General features: G+C 48.6%; 6 protein-coding genes across 7 annotated transcripts; 2 read left to right on the top strand and 4 right to left on the bottom strand.

Moving 5' to 3' along the window:
* Positions 1 to 330: 330 nt before the first annotated feature.
* On the bottom strand, positions 331 to 793 carry E1B28_011780 (uncharacterized protein; the record flags this gene model as incomplete). Its single annotated transcript, XM_043156831.1, has 3 exons — positions 331 to 451; positions 506 to 699; positions 788 to 793. 3 exons carry the CDS (start codon positions 791 to 793, stop codon positions 331 to 333), a joined length of 321 nt encoding a protein of 106 aa, XP_043006643.1.
* Positions 794 to 927: 134 nt separating this feature from the next.
* Positions 928 to 1,296, bottom strand: E1B28_011779 (uncharacterized protein; the record flags this gene model as incomplete). Its single annotated transcript, XM_043156830.1, has 1 exon — positions 928 to 1,296. The coding sequence occupies one exon, from the start codon at positions 1,294 to 1,296 to the stop codon at positions 928 to 930; it is 369 nt and encodes a 122-aa protein (XP_043006642.1).
* A 187-nt stretch (positions 1,297 to 1,483) lies between these two features.
* Positions 1,484 to 4,650, bottom strand: E1B28_011778 (uncharacterized protein; the record flags this gene model as incomplete). Its single annotated transcript, XM_043156829.1, has 13 exons — positions 1,484 to 1,638; positions 1,696 to 2,119; positions 2,192 to 2,284; positions 2,342 to 2,431; positions 2,489 to 2,668; positions 2,730 to 2,945; positions 3,012 to 3,377; positions 3,427 to 3,642; positions 3,693 to 3,761; positions 3,814 to 3,999; positions 4,060 to 4,305; positions 4,357 to 4,531; positions 4,616 to 4,650. The coding sequence occupies 13 exons, from the start codon at positions 4,648 to 4,650 to the stop codon at positions 1,484 to 1,486; spliced, it is 2,451 nt and encodes an 816-aa protein (XP_043006641.1).
* A 1,011-nt stretch (positions 4,651 to 5,661) lies between these two features.
* On the bottom strand, positions 5,662 to 7,900 carry E1B28_011777 (uncharacterized protein; the record flags this gene model as incomplete). The annotated part of the gene is made up of 9 exons (XM_043156828.1): positions 7,810 to 7,900; positions 7,617 to 7,759; positions 7,228 to 7,551; positions 6,979 to 7,172; positions 6,902 to 6,927; positions 6,771 to 6,844; positions 6,564 to 6,720; positions 5,993 to 6,500; positions 5,662 to 5,927 (listed from the first exon to the last, which is right to left on the bottom strand). The coding sequence occupies exons 4-9, from the start codon at positions 7,058 to 7,060 to the stop codon at positions 5,662 to 5,664; spliced, it is 1,113 nt and encodes a 370-aa protein (XP_043006640.1). The 5' UTR covers positions 7,061 to 7,172; positions 7,228 to 7,551; positions 7,617 to 7,759; positions 7,810 to 7,900.
* A 75-nt stretch (positions 7,901 to 7,975) lies between these two features.
* E1B28_011776 (uncharacterized protein) lies at positions 7,976 to 9,443 on the top strand. Its single transcript, XM_043156827.1, has 4 exons — positions 7,976 to 8,283; positions 8,337 to 8,407; positions 8,472 to 9,178; positions 9,242 to 9,443. Exons 1-4 carry the CDS (start codon positions 8,190 to 8,192, stop codon positions 9,366 to 9,368), a joined length of 999 nt encoding a protein of 332 aa, XP_043006639.1. The 5' UTR covers positions 7,976 to 8,189; the 3' UTR covers positions 9,369 to 9,443.
* A 212-nt stretch (positions 9,444 to 9,655) lies between these two features.
* E1B28_011775 (uncharacterized protein) lies at positions 9,656 to 14,574 on the top strand. 2 transcript variants are annotated; one of them, XM_043156825.1, is made up of 4 exons: positions 9,656 to 9,969; positions 10,036 to 10,535; positions 10,597 to 10,916; positions 11,106 to 14,574. In XM_043156825.1, exons 1-4 carry the CDS (start codon positions 9,777 to 9,779, stop codon positions 14,290 to 14,292), a joined length of 4,200 nt encoding a protein of 1,399 aa, XP_043006637.1. In that variant the 5' UTR covers positions 9,656 to 9,776; the 3' UTR covers positions 14,293 to 14,574. The 2 variants fall into 2 exon arrangements, with proteins under 2 accessions (XP_043006637.1, XP_043006638.1); XM_043156826.1 differs by having other exon boundaries at positions 10,597 to 14,574.
* Positions 14,575 to 14,737: the final 163 nt, after the last annotated feature.

The raw sequence follows: 14,737 nt of genomic DNA, 5'->3' as shown, positions 1-14,737 counted from the left end.
CGCCCCGCTTGATTTCGGCGAGCTGGGAACGAGTCATTAAAGTTTGGCTGGACATGTAGAGTTACACATATTTGCACCTAGGAGAGTTCTAGTAGGCCTCTCTGCTAACCTTCGTCTTCTTGCCTCGTGTCTGAATGATCGTGAAATCGTTGATTTCCTCTGCCAATATTGGCAGATGTACCTGTCAATGCTTCCATTTTCGACGAGTGGACGAAAGTTGAGGAGTTTGGTGGGTGAAGGAAAAAAGCGATGGGCGACGGCAGATTGCATAAGGGCAGCCACCTGACCAGCGAAAGCTGTACGCCTAGAACATGTCGGACGGAAATATGTTCACTGCTGAGATCGAGATATCGCGGTTAAAACCTCCAACCTCGCTTGCATTGTTCCATACAGTAAGCTGAATGTCTGGTATAATTCTTCATAAGTCTCGGCCTGGCTCGAGTTCGGTGAACTGGAAGATGAAATTCAGGATCTAATCAACGTTTAGAACACAAGTAATACGCACCTCGGTTGAAACTCTAATAGTCCGACTTCTCTCAACTTTCCCTTGTCCATCACAGAGTAGCGATTGACCTTGTCCCATGCAACGAGATCTTGAATATCGGCAGAACGACCATAATCATCTCCATCGCCCTTGAAGAGATATCGCAGCCCAAAAAAGAAATCGGTCCACGCCCCCAACGGCTGTCGATCGCAAGACTGGAAAGGAAACGATAAGACACAAGAATGAGAAAAAAATGTATGAAATTAGTGCATGGAAACTTACGCGTCAACTGGGATGGTATACCGTCATGAACGTCCGCTGGAGCCGTTGATGAACGTCGCGAACGATGAGCAACATGGCTTTGTCAGCATTTGGCGTCGACCACTCAACGTCCTCAACAGCACCAGTTACCCTCTTGCCACGCTCTCGGTCCAGCTCCCCAACTAAGAGTCAGGGAGAAAAAGTTGTATGGATGCAAGGACTTCTTGATTGCCAACCGCTTTACAAGGTCTACAGTATAAATACGGTGAACACCCATGATGTACGTCCCGGTCTATTCTTTTACGGACTTCGACGTGACCACTTTCTCGGGTTCTCGCAGCCACGTTCCTTCTGCCTTGATTCCAAATCCTCAACTTGTCGATGACATCCTCGCTATCAAGCACACCCATCTCCGCACTCTCCAAAGCCTCCTCAAACTCCTCAGCCAACGCCGTGCCTGCAATCAAACAACACCTCCCTCTCGCATGATCAATCTTCTCAGCATATACAGCTGAAGGCGACGAAGACACCATCTCATCTTCATCCTGCATAGCTGTTCCCTACTCCCTGTTAGCAAACTCCCCCGGGTGTCCACCACTCCTTTCAAGTAGTCGATGGCGGGGAGATGCTATTGCAAGGGTCGTGAAAGCGGCCGGACTGGAGGGTTGTGGATTTGGATGTCCCACACGCAGGACTTCCTTGACATTCGGAACTCGCGAATTGAATCAATATATTCTTTCAACCAAGTCGGGTTTGATTCGCGGCAGCACTAATCGCACCTCCCCATTTTCGCATCTGGTGCTCTCGGCGAGCCCGAAGGACGAAATAATCAGGAGCACCCTCCGATGCTCTCCACCAAACAGTTAGCGGATAGTGTGTCGCACTAGCTGAGACTGTTCGAACGGTGAGGACAAGGACTACGGTAGGATGTGTCAGGAAGTGACACTCACAGGACCTCTTTGTCTCGACTTTAGTTATACTGTGAACGTAGACCTGGCCTTGGAGTAAAAGCATATTTCTCCTTCTCCAAAAATCCTGAAACGTTCCACCCCAAACCTCTTCCCCATTTCGAATTTGCGTAAAGAAAAGGATAACCCTCTCGAACAGAAAGACGCGGTATTCTTTCCCAGAATTGGAACCCTTCTGGGTAACGAGGAAATCGTCCAATAATATGAGTTTTCCAAAACTTTCAAAGTTGTTTCCCTTCCAATCTTCAACTCGTACTTGGAGATTTTCCGCTTCAATCGCGTTTTGAGCGTCAAGGACCACCGCATTGACTCTGTCAGCGATCATTTTCGTAGCTTCGGCGCCCGCATTCAGTGCATCGAGATCTTGCTCAGAATGTTCGTTCGAAGCGGAGGCCTTGACGAGAGACTAAGGGCAAGACAGTGAGGGTTGCACATGTTGTTAGTTGACGGCTAGCACCAAAATCAGGTAAAGGCTCACTTCAAGTAGGAGAGGATAATTGCGAACCCTCGAAACAGGCCGCGTAAGCAACCAATGTAATTCAACTCTGGTATCAAGGATGTGGTTGAACACCTGTTATCACCAGATTTCAAACCCCACGACCAAGGTACGAATAAAAAAGCGACCTACAGAAAGACTCGACTCACTTGAATCAATGCAGTGGGAGGCGGCCGGAAAGCGACTAGCATACGAAATATACACTGCCAGGAGCTCGTCTTTCTGCAATTGACGGGCTGAGTAGCAGAACATTAGTCTATAACAGATGGCGACGCTCACAGCTTTTACAAATTCTTGTCCCAAGCGTTGTACATCCCACATATCGTTTCCAGCAGCAGCCTCGAGGCGAATAAGAAATTCACGCTGTTTGGAGAGTAACCATTCTACTGAGGAAAGGAGTCGATGTAGCATGTTATTGGTGGGGAGGACATCGCTTCTTAGTACAGCAGCTGAAAAGATCTGAGCAACGGGGAACGACTATGCTTAGTTATACGGCAGCATAGACAAGATTGGGACAAACCTGCATGACTTCTAGACCTTGTATATACTTCCGCTCTGACACCAGAATCTCATGTACAACCTTATGTAGCAAGGAAGTTTGTGGTGTTTGTATGGCATCTGAAATAGGTTGAGCCTTCGATAGCTCAGAGCCCATATTGTCCAAGGGACCGGGTAACGAGGACACGTTCAATAACGGAACAGACGATACTTCAAGGATGCCAATGGTATTGATTACCTGTAGGTAGTGGAAGACCATGATCAGTCAATAGCGGAAACTAATGATTAAAGACAGTACCCCTACCGCCGGCTCTTCCAATGGATCATTCAAAATGTCTTTCAGCTGAACAAGAGCTTCGAGGTCGAGCGGAAGTTGCTTGACATTGTTCCATAGATCGAAATTGGCAGAATAGTTCCATTCTGGGGCAGGATCTATAGTACGACCCGTTTTCGAACTTTTCATGCCACCTAAATGTGCCAGTACATCCATGGCAGTTGCTCGAAGTGACGGGTCTGTGTCCCAGCAGGATACCATCATTTCCCAGATTGAGTCCCCCAGTTCAGGCGACTCAAGGGGATCTGGACGTGGAGGTTGCTTTTTATCCACCGCGACGGCAAGAAGAGCCTGCCCGTCCGTTAAACCATGGAACGGGATACGCCCTACGAAGATCTGTTCGAACATTGAGACACACCAAAGAGCTAGACTGATTTTTACGCACCTCATAGCACACACAACCAAACGCGTACATATCACTTTTCGTTGATGGTACACTAGACTGCTCCGACATTAAGAGCTCTGGCGCGAGCCATCTTAGCGTGCCTTTTGAGCGACCTGAGATGGAAGATGATAGCCTCAGAGCGTTTGAATCTACGACATAGGATAGCCCAAAGTCGCCTATGCATGCTCTTCCTTCTGGGGTGATCAGGACGTTGACCTGGATTGGTGTTGAACGGAGTAGCGATACCGAAAACAAGAGATACTGACACCTTTCAAATCTCCATGAACAATCTTCATTGCATGGAGATAATACAGGCCAGCTGCAATGTCGCGTGCCTAGGGTGAAGTAAGATCAAAGGTCATAGAAAACGAACTGAGAGCGACGTACGAGTGCACGATGGTCTACCAGATTTGTTGGTGTCTCCTTCAAGAACTGTACGAGGTTGCCTCTTTCCATCCACGGCGAGACCAAGCATAACTGTCCACGTGTTTTGTTCAGGTAGTACATCCCCATGAACGGTAATAGATTCGGATGCTTGAGCTGTTTCCAGACTATGGCTTCTCTCATAAACTCCTAGTCATCAACAAGAACGGTCAAGCTCTGGAAGATCTTCAAGGGGAAAATCGAAATTACCTGGAGTAGTTGCTGCACGTCTGACGCAAGATACACCTTAACGACTTTCAAACACACGACTTGTTCCCCAATCATCCCTTTCCACACGTCTCCAAATCCTCCTCCTCCAACAGGATGTTCGCCCAATTTCTTAACGTTGTTGATCGTTAGACACTGAGGACATAATCCTGAACGTTTGGAAAGATGAAGCAGCATCTTGAAGATCGAAGATCGCAAAGTCGAAGAAATGCCCGGGAAATCTGAAAGCTTCAAAGGATTCAGTTGACGGGGAATTGAAACGTGTAAGCCAGAACGCACTGTTTGTAACAGGTCCAACCATTTCTGTGCCTCTTTTCCTTTACTTTCCAGTAGCTTTTTGCATCGTCGTTCGTCCATGAACAGAGCTTGAATGCGAACTAGTAGGTCCTCCTCGACTTTCTGTCTCTGTGTAACCCGGGTGCGTAGAACTCGGGGTATAAGGGACTTCATCGTCCTGGCGGTGGTCAAATATGAAGGCGGTTAGCCATCTATGAAGTGTGCACAAGAAAACACAGCATTGATGTGATCGGCAACGTACGTATGGCAACCCTTGAAATTTGCTTTCTTCCCCATCGAGGTCATTCTCAACGGGGGATGATATAGGACCCGACATCCAGTGGGGTTTTATATGCGGAACCCTAGCGGAATTGGAAGAATCTTTCTGTGATCGAAACGTGGCCAACAGAGCGACATGATAACGCTGAATGCGACTGCCTTCAACATGTTTTCCGAAGAACTGAAAAGCGGTCTAGATCTTTGGACGTCTCGGTAGCAGACCAGTGGTTGAGGACAACTGAGGCGGTCGTGGATTGCCATGGATATCGAGAAAAAGGTCAACCGTGCGAATTCTCCAGCCGACGCGTCTTGCTGTTCGCACATTCAACGTTCCGTTCAACCCTCGGCGTTCATCTCCGTCATGCCAAAAAATATCCGGCCTACATACCTGCGCAATCAGTAGTGTTATTAGCACTTTTATGGCGCGTTCACTTGTAGGCGCCCTCCAAGAAGTATCATGCTAGGCCGTTTCTAATCTGTCGCCTACAAACTCGCCATGTCCCCCACCATTCCAAGTATACGACGTTCGTTAGGGCTCATACCGCTTGCGCATATTGAAGATCGAATCGGGTATACTATATTGAATTACTGAGGGTGAGTGGCCAAACTGATTGGTAGTCCTGATCAGTTTTTTGACAAACCATTTCTTCCTGTAGAGCAGCATGGGGTGTACAGCGGACGAGTTATGGATTGACCCTCTTAAAGGAAGATTTTGTAGAGTCAATGTTCAAACGTTCAGGAATCAAGGCCAAAATGGTTCGCTTTCTGGATAATAACAATACAGGTAATGAAAGTCGTGGAAAAATAACCCAGAATCTACCGAATCTCATAATAAATAGCTGAGATGCGGAAGGTTGTGGACAAATCAGAGGGAGGAAAGGCAAAAACTGGCGACAGGCGTGCGCGTGTCTGTACGAGTAGTGAAAACGAGAGGATGCGAATCCCAACGTAGTCGTATTTTGTGGATATTACTCGTAAGTAATACATAGCAGGAAACCTGTACATTTACAATAACATGCAGCGCGTGAATCAGATGAGTCGGTAGTGCGGAAGCCGCAACGAATACCAAACACCGGATCCAATCAGGAAGATTTGCAATATATCAACGAGATATCGGGATAACCTCCCAACGCCTCCAGAGAACCGCCAGTCAAGCGCCAAAGAGGCAGCGAAAAGAGAGGAAGTAACTGTCGGTGCCAGTGCTCGAAGACCAGACGCGACCATCTGTTGAATGCCATTCACAGTTCCAAGAATGTGTTGCGGAGACGCTTTGACGATTAGCGTTGATATAGAATCTGCATCGAGCTATTAAAAACCGGAAGCCGAGGGAAAGGGGAAATTGAAATAGACAACAACTTACTATACGCAGTAGCCGCCAACGTAGACGCTGCCATCTGGATAACAATCAATGCCCAAACGAGCCAGTCTACCTTCCCCGCTCTAGCTGCTGCGATTCTAGCGAGCATCATCAAGAAAACTCTGATGATATGGAACGTATACGACAAGATAAACATCCCTTTCGGTCCAATGCGTTTTAGCATTGGCTTCCAGACCAAAAGTTGAAGGATAGCGTTACAAACGCCGAATGTTCCCAAGATAACACCGATTTGATAAGGTGATAAACCGAGGCCACCGTTCGAGATTGAAGTGGAATATACGAGGGGGATGAGGACTTGGTGGGACATGTTGGTGAAAGAGTGCAAGGCGAGGCTGATGAGGCATCGGCGGAGAGGAGGGTTGGAAGTGACGATAGTGCACAGGGTGGGTGGTGCTTTCTTTGAGTAATCTGAGGCATACTGGTGTGCGAGTAGGGGGTCGCGCTCAGATGGTTCATAGTTAAGATCTGGCCCGGGATAGGTTTTGCGGGTCTGGGAACGAAAAATAGAATTACTACTGAGGAGGAACGGGAGGCAGGAACGTGTATACTATACCTCTTTTAAAAAGAAGAAAGAGAGCACGAATGGTGTGAATGCGATTGCTGAAGCGGCGGCACACGCGAGGAAGTACGGGTTTTCAATGAAGAATGCATTGCCGAATATTTGTGGCCATCGCTTTGCAGGCTCTGATAGAGGCCCGCCCATAGCAGGACTGCCATCGATATTAGCTATTCAATGACACAAAAAAAAGAGCCAGCTCACCCTATAGTAACACCAATAGTCCACACCAGTGACATGAGCGTAAACGCGTCTGCGATATTCGTGTCGTCGGTTATCTGTACGTCGAGAGTCAGATTGCAAGTAATTCGCATCTTAACCGGTTTGACACCAACCTCAGCAACGAGAGTCCGTACTACACCTATGGGACATACGTTAGCTCGTGTCCGTCAAGCACGACGTGCAGCCTTACCTATATTACCATTGAACACGCCTTGAGCACATCGAGATAGAACGAGTTGCCAGAATGTCTTCGATAGACCGAATGCCAACATTGCAAGAGTGAGTCCTAGTGGCCCTAGCAACAAAATAGGTCTCCTTCCTATCTGGTCTGAAGCACGACCCCAGTGAAAAACGGAGACATTCCGATATGTAAAACAGGGATTCCTGTGTCGCTCAATCAGCATGTACGTTCGAATAGAGAAGAAAGCAATAGACTCGCGATTAATCCCGCATAATAACCTGTCTTTTTCTCGTCGCCCCTGGTAATACCAGTCCTTCGGACGAACGCTGGGATGAAAGGGTAGATGACTGTCGCGGTTACAGGCTCTGCGTATGAAATGAGCAAAGCAAGTGATATTTGAAGTTTTGGTAAAGGTGTTGTTCGATGAAGTTGCGTTTCTACAGAATCCGTCGTGGCCATTGAGCCGGGTGATGATATGGAGGAATGAGGATGCGCCTAGTCGCTGGAGATGACGGCCACATATTTATCAGGTCACCTAAGGTATTATGACGCAAAAAATCAATCATGGTGAATGGCTATTCGCTTCAGAGAGGTATATTGAGCTGATACTAATGTTGTTTGAAATGAGAGGGAAAATGTTTGCTGACATTGACATCATGTAACCTGTTGAGATACGCGGTCGATTCGGAGGAAATCTTCAAATCTTGAAAGCCTAAATTCAAATGAACTACGGTTTTCACGGTTGGACGCCCCCGAATTGGGTTCTAAGGCGAGTAGCGTACGTCTGGGGCTTTACATCGTGTAAAACTGTGAAATGCGGGATGGTGACACGTCTCGTACATGTGGTGATGGCATTACCAGGATTTCCACTTGAGAAGTTTCGCCTTTCTACTGCACTAACAACGGTTGGTACCACTAATCGTCGTGGTGGTGTTGAATGGAGTACTTACGCACGTGGTATTTCGATATCTTATCGTTATTACACAGCCACCTTCTCGCTCTAATCGCAACGGTCACTCCGGATCCCCTCGATGTTTCTCAAGGCAGGTACGCCTGTCTTGTGAAGTATATATTCTTGGCTCCAAAAATATGGATCCACCGAAATTTATGCGATGTATGGCGAGGAATCGTATCCAGGTGATCTATGAATGAGAGTCACCATGAAGAATGGTCCGTGCCGTACTATAAAGGAACGAACCCATCCTGGAGTGTGACTGGTAATGATACCGGTAGTGATTCTCTTCCTTCTTGCGTTCGTGTTCAGTACTGAGGCGAGAATCACCAACGTTGTCCTCTTTGGCGATTCTTTCACGGGTGCATATCAATTAATGAATCTCATCATATACCTCATTCAGCTGTCCTTTTAGACCAGTCGCGATCCCATAGTATATCCAATGGAAGCTTTCCCGGCAGGAACTACCAACAAGTTTACCCACCGGTAAGTCATTTCCCCCCCCCCCCCCCGTTCCATCGGTTTTGGGCTTATTTCGATGTATCTACAGGCTGACCATGCCGCCGATGGCGGTTTTCAGTGGCCATTCTACTTGGGTTTGTACGGAAATTACACTATTTCAAATTATGCTGTTGGTGGATCGGTCTGTTCAAATGACTTGACGCCCCTTTTTGGAACCCCAGATGTTCTTACAGGCCAACAAGACTGGTTCATCCAAGACCACATCTCTGGTAATGGAACCCACCAGCAAAAGCTTCTTTCGGACCCAAACTCCTTTGTGATCATCGTCTGGATAGGAACGAACGATGTTGGAATTCATTCACTCGTCACATCCGACCAACCCGCGAAGGTTTCTCTGGTAGACGTTGCTGACTGTCAGCTGAACGCTCTTCGTAAAATGCATAAACTTGGAGCGCGTCGATTCATCCTTAACTCGTTAATTCCTCTCCACCTCACCAAACTATACGCGGAATCTGACGACGGGACCATCTATTGGCCTGACCCCCACAATGGGACTGTTTGGCATAAGGGGATATATAACCTCGTTCATTCTCTGAATAGGATACTGAATGATGGAGTGCAGAATTTGAATAGGGAGTGGAAGGGTGATGGAAATGTGGGGTGGTTTGACACGTATCGGTTCTTCGAGGATATCTATCACAATCCAGAGAGGTATTTCAATGGCAGTATCCCAGCAAACGTGACAGGACATTGTCATCAATGCCCTGATCCTCACGATTGGAGGCAGTGCGATATGTGAGTCTTTCGAACCAGCTCCGTGGACATAGGTTGACTGATCGACGATTGTGTCGTTTACAGTGGAGATTGTACTCCAGATCAACGCGACTCGTTCATGTGGTGGGACGAACTTCATCCGAGTGAACAGACTGGGAGACATTTGGCAGAAGAAATGAACAGAAAGATTCGAGGAGTATCTGCTTATTGAAGGCATGCTTTCTATTCAACAAACCCTCCTGTACTAAGCGCCCGAAAAACACCCGAAAAAACAAAATCAACACGCTCACGTTTCAGAAACGCTGACTCTATCCTCACCTCTGAACCGCCGACTCGTAAGTCTGCTGTTATATTTATTGATGATTCCCAATACCGGCCACTCAAGGAAGAAGGAGCAAACATCTCCAACTCGAAGTTGTTCGAGCTATAATCAGCTGCTCGGCAATCCCGGGCGAGATCCGGAAGTCGCCCCCTGATTTCCGTGACAAATGTGATACTGTCACGCTACACCCTTTGACCTTTCCCTCATGACGACAGAGACCCAATCGCTTTAGTTTTTCTGCTTTTTTCTTACTGGATTTCTATCCTTATTACTCTCCTCTTCCAACCCTGAGAAGAAATGGCGACGCAACCGAATCGACCAGAGCCTATGAACGTGGCGACTCATCACGCCAAAGTCAGAATCTCGCTCTCACTCTCTGATCCGTCATTTGTTGCTGGCGATGCGATAACGGGAAAGATGGAGATGGAATGTAAGGCCGATAAAGGGCTGGGAATTGGGGTTATGATGGTTGAATTGTTTGCTATCCAGGGTGAGCTTCGATTGGCTGAATTTTTGGGCCTTGACAGCGGTGGAACTGAAGACTTTTGTGCCTCAGAATTAAGCTCTCGAGATCATCATGCGACGTCCACATTCATTCACTCTCGTCGAGTATTTCAAGGACCGGGTTATACCCCTTCGAATGCTGTCCAACCCCATCCCTTACCTGGTGACCCACCACTTCCACCTGGTTACTACACCGCAAGGAAAGGCCATTCGACGTTCTTGTTCAAACTCCCCGTTCCAAAGTCTTCTCCAAACTCTATATCGTTTGGGGATGGTATAGCGACGGTGCGGTATGAAGTACGAGCGAGTGTGGGTGTTTTATGGAAGGAGGAGCGGAGAATGTTGTTGGAGAAGAAAGATGTCGATCTCGTTGAAAGTTTTGATGAGGAGGCCTTCCATGGTGAAGACAATTCGCCGAGGGGTGACCCGCAGGGCTTTGTCGTGGCAGAGAACGGAAAGATTTGGATGCAGGCAAGGGTCGTCGGAGGGTTGATTGTAGCAGGTGAAAGTGCTTGTATAGAACTGCAAGTGAAGAACCATTCTACCAAGAAGGTAATGTTCCATTTAGATCTTTCGTCTGCCCTCGGCTTAGGATACTATATGTCCTTTCTAGAACTCCTCTCTTCAAATAGGTCTATCGCGCCAGCTTATTCTGCCCCACCTTCCTTCCGGAGAATCCCCTCCAAACACTCTCCAGATCACAGATACTCTCACGACGGTACCTTTCAAAGGTCCAGAATACATCATACAGCCTGGAGTCGAAGGTGTTGCCAGTCTGGTATTCGATGTCCCAAGAAGCGCTAGGGGAGCTAAGGGCGGCATGTACCTCGGAGACGTGGAACTCGACAAGGAAGTAGGAAAGAGGAAGACAACCTGTGCCTTATTCGAAGTTACATGCGTTCTAGGCGTTAAGATGGTCATGGGTCTAGGGAGGTCGGTGATACTCACTCTCTAACGTCCTCAATGAACTAACGCCTCTTTGCTACAATTCATGCCTTCTTCTCCGCCCTTCATCATCGATACGTCTGGACTTTCGTGTTCCTTGATCTTCTTCGCTTCTGGCTCATTATCTGCGACCCCTTCTCGCGAATTCTTATTCTTATTACGCTCCAATCACCGCAGTAAAGATATCGTTGTGGATATTCCGGTCACGGTCGTACATCCATCCGCACTCCCTTCCTTGCCACCTCCAGGAGTGCCATATTACGACTACGACTACAATCATCACCAACACCAACACCCTCAAAACCAGTATCTCCATCCCTATCCTCACCACCCAGATCCACATCTCTATCACTCAACACCACCTATGATGTCGCCTGGGCCTTTATCAAACGTTTATTATAATCATGCGCCGCCTGCACCTCCCATCTCGCCAATTCCTGCGTCATACTCGTTTGATCCTAATGAGGGATTAGTGTGGCTGCCTCCTCCCGGTTCTTTCCCCGCTGTTGGAGGTCAATACTCTCCGCAAGCGCAGTACGGCTACCCACAGAATCACCAATATCACCATCAACTGTATCAACCACCTATGTCTCCTGGTCCACAAGTTCCTTGGGCGATACCACCTCGACCTGCATCTGCTGGACCTGGCGGTGGGCGGGAAAGCACCCAGCCCTTGCCAATGCTTCCGCCAGGTCCTTCACTAATTCCTCCCGGATTACCGCCGTCGTCCGTTAGAGACGTCAGACAGGTTTCTAGCGGGGCCACACTCTCTCCTCCCTCTGTCCCTGCGCCCTCTGAGGCAAGATCTAGAACGAAGAGTATACAGAATCTGGAGCTGAGTTCCGCTCCTGTTTCCGTGCCTTTGTCTGAAGAGCCGAAGACAACGAACTATCCCGGAGAACTTGCCCGGTCTGGGACTGGACTTCGTGCCTCGAGGATCGCCCACCACCTGAGGGTTACTTCTACAGCAAAGGGGAGAGGGAGGAGTGTTTCTCCTGTCGGTGGGATGCGGTATCGACATGAGTTGGAGGGTCAGCAGCCTGACCAGCAGCAACAACTTGATAAGCAGATTTATGCCGTCGCTACCGTCCATGGAAACAAGAGTAAAGGACTTCACATACCTATGCCACCCCCCATCACTGCTACCGCGTCTTTGTCTCCGCCGTTACATTCGCCTAGGCCGGTACTGTCCCCCAAACGGAGTTTTACGAAGGACGCCGTCAGCGGTGGTATGAGCGTGAAGAGCGAAAGAGTGGAAGAACTAGAGAGGATGGCTGATGAAGTTGGGGCGAAGACGAGAGATTTGAGCGGGGATTTACCCAAGGAAGGGGAGGTGGGGAAGCCCGAGAAGGACATGGTGGATATCAACAAGTCATTGCCTAAACTTCAGACTTCACCGCTGTTATTGTCGCCTGCCGCGATTGCGAAAAAGAAGCCTGACGAAGATTACTTTGGAGGTGCGACTGCTGCACTTGAGGTGGCGGCGGCAGCGGTCCCACCTGTGAAGAAGTTTGGTGCCAAAGGGCTTGGATTCGGGCTTGGACATGGACAAGGAGAAAGTGGGTTAGACGCGTTGGAGAAGAGGTTGTTGGCCGAGGTTGGAACAAGGAAGATTGAGAGTGAGAGGAGACCTGATGTTTGGAGTGTTCTTGGAGTTGATAACGGGAATACTCCGAAGATGAACGGGGGTGTGAGTCCAATTACCATACCCACACCCAGGCAAGGGCCTGTCGATCCATTGAATGACTCGGCGATTTCGAGTTTGACACTACCGGATTGTGAAGTTGGTGGTGGTGGTGGTGCAGGTGTTGATGGGAGAGCCCTGCAGAAGGAGTTGTTGGAATTCGAGAATGCCAGAGAGTGGGAGAACTTGAAAGAGAATCAGAAACAGGAAAAGAAGGAGAGAAGACGTGAGAAACGTAGAACGAGGAGAGGAGAGACAGATGAGGATTCGGATAACAAGACGAGCGTTGGTGGCAAATCTCTGTCTGGGAGGACAGAGAGGCAGAAGAGAAAAGACAAGGAACGCGATAGAACTGGCGATGGAGACGGGGAGGGGAGTTATGGGATTAGTGAAGGAGGTGAGAAGAAAGAACGTCGAAGCGGACATGGGAAAAGAAGGGGGAAGGCTGCTAATGCACGAGTGGCCGCCTGGTTGGGTGATGTTGAGGCCGAAATTCCGACACCACCGGTGGAAGATGCTATCGCGCACACGCCTAGTCCGGTCCCCGTCGGTGTGTCAATGCAAGAACAGGAAATTTCGAGACAAGGCCTCTCTCAGCGCGAGGAGGAGAAGCCAACAAAGAATGGTCCTCTCCCGTCTACTTCGTCTCGGTTACCTGATCCTCGCTCGTCCGGATTCGTGCCTATTGGTACACTCAAGCCTGATATCTATCAGCGCACACTTGTACCAAAGGACTCGCCTTTTGCAAGTTCAAACAGTATCGAGGAGGATGCCAGGAGGATCACCCAACTGTGGTCCAAGGATAACAAAGACACCAAGGCAAAGGCATCCGCGGCATCCCCCCAGGTCACACAACACTCAAATCCGTGGCAGAGTATCCGTTCACCTATTTTCGCAAGGAAATCGAATGGGGGTCCACTGTTTCCACCTTTGAAACGAGAGCTATACTCGGAAGTGAAGTACGATGTTAGATCTGCAAGAGGTGGAAAAGGTGGGCAGGTCACTGCTGTTGCTGCGATTTGGGCCTCAGTCACAGACCCGAGCAAACGACCGGATTCTACTTTGAAAGAGGAGCCGTCAAAGCCCCTCAAGCCACCAAAATCAAGCATAACTTTACCTTTACCGAAGCCACTTAAGCCCCCTGCCGGATTGACATCCTCTAGACCGAAAAACAACGATTTCCTTTCACCTAAATCACTCAGACCCAATCAGCTATCGTCGACCAGCTCTAATTCTTCGTCATCTTGTCGTGCAGGAGCGGCCCCTCGTCCCGTCGGTGTCTCGAGGAAGTTTGACGTGGGTACGGGCGGAATCAAGGCGTCACCTGCTGCCTTATCCTCCTCTCACGCTATACCTACTCTGTCTAGTACGGCATCACTTGCCAAACCTACCAGTTCGGCTAACGATAGGAAGCGGTCATTGCCACTCCCGACAAGGGTACCACATACCGTCGGCGAAATGAGGAAAGATACACCGGGGAAGAGGTTGTCGATGCCCGCCGTTTCATCCAAATCGAGTGGTGTTTCCGGTGCCGCAGTGAATAATCTCAAGGCGATTGTTGAAAGCGGTGGCACGGATGAATCTGATTCGCCTCCGTCGAAATCTCCGGCCACTGAACTGGCGTTTGGGCAAGCTCGACTGCGGGACCTCATCAAGAAATATCAGGGCCAGTCGACATGATATCTTTGTATCTGTTTTCTCGCTCTCTCTCTCTGTCATCTCATCATATCTGGGACTGCTGTATCTCATTTCTCTCATCTACATCATTTTCTGTTGTTGTTTTGCATACTGATATCGTCTCACCATTTCGTTTGCTGCATCTCTTTACGTTTAAACACTGAGTTATTTCATTCAATTCTGCACCACCTGCTTCCTTTTGCTGTTTCCATTCGCCTCCGTTTGTGCTAATAATGATTGTACGACAGTGTAATGACCGTTAATGACACGATCTAGAACCTCCGGATGTCGCGCCTGTTGAGAGTAAATGACTCCTTCCTTTACCGGTTCGGAGCCAATCGCAATATTTCGACGTTCAGGATTTTGATCAGTTGACTCGTCAACTTTATCAGCAGAGCACCTGGCAAGGGTTCTTCATACAGTAGACTTCATAATGGGTAAGCATCGA

This window comes from Marasmius oreades, chromosome 7, assembly GCF_018924745.1.
Source record: "Marasmius oreades isolate 03SP1 chromosome 7, whole genome shotgun sequence".
NCBI classification, from domain to species: domain Eukaryota; kingdom Fungi; phylum Basidiomycota; class Agaricomycetes; order Agaricales; family Marasmiaceae; genus Marasmius; species Marasmius oreades.
Note: the sequence above shows the minus strand (reverse complement) of the source record. Positions and strands in the feature narration are given on the sequence as shown.

Coding starts and splice junctions, on each gene's coding strand:
- E1B28_011775 (XM_043156825.1), top strand. CDS start 9,777: ATGGCGACGCAACCGAATCGACCAGAGCCTATGAACGTGGCGACTCAT. Junction 10,536..10,596: donor AGAACCATTCTACCAAGAAG/GTAATGTTCCAT, acceptor TGTCCTTTCTAG/AACTCCTCTCTTCAAATAGG. Junction 10,917..11,105: donor ATGGTCATGGGTCTAGGGAG/GTCGGTGATACT, acceptor CAATCACCGCAG/TAAAGATATCGTTGTGGATA.
- E1B28_011776 (XM_043156827.1), top strand. CDS start 8,190: ATGATACCGGTAGTGATTCTCTTCCTTCTTGCGTTCGTGTTCAGTACT. Junction 8,284..8,336: donor CTTTGGCGATTCTTTCACGG/GTGCATATCAAT, acceptor CTGTCCTTTTAG/ACCAGTCGCGATCCCATAGT. Junction 9,179..9,241: donor GATTGGAGGCAGTGCGATAT/GTGAGTCTTTCG, acceptor TGTCGTTTACAG/TGGAGATTGTACTCCAGATC.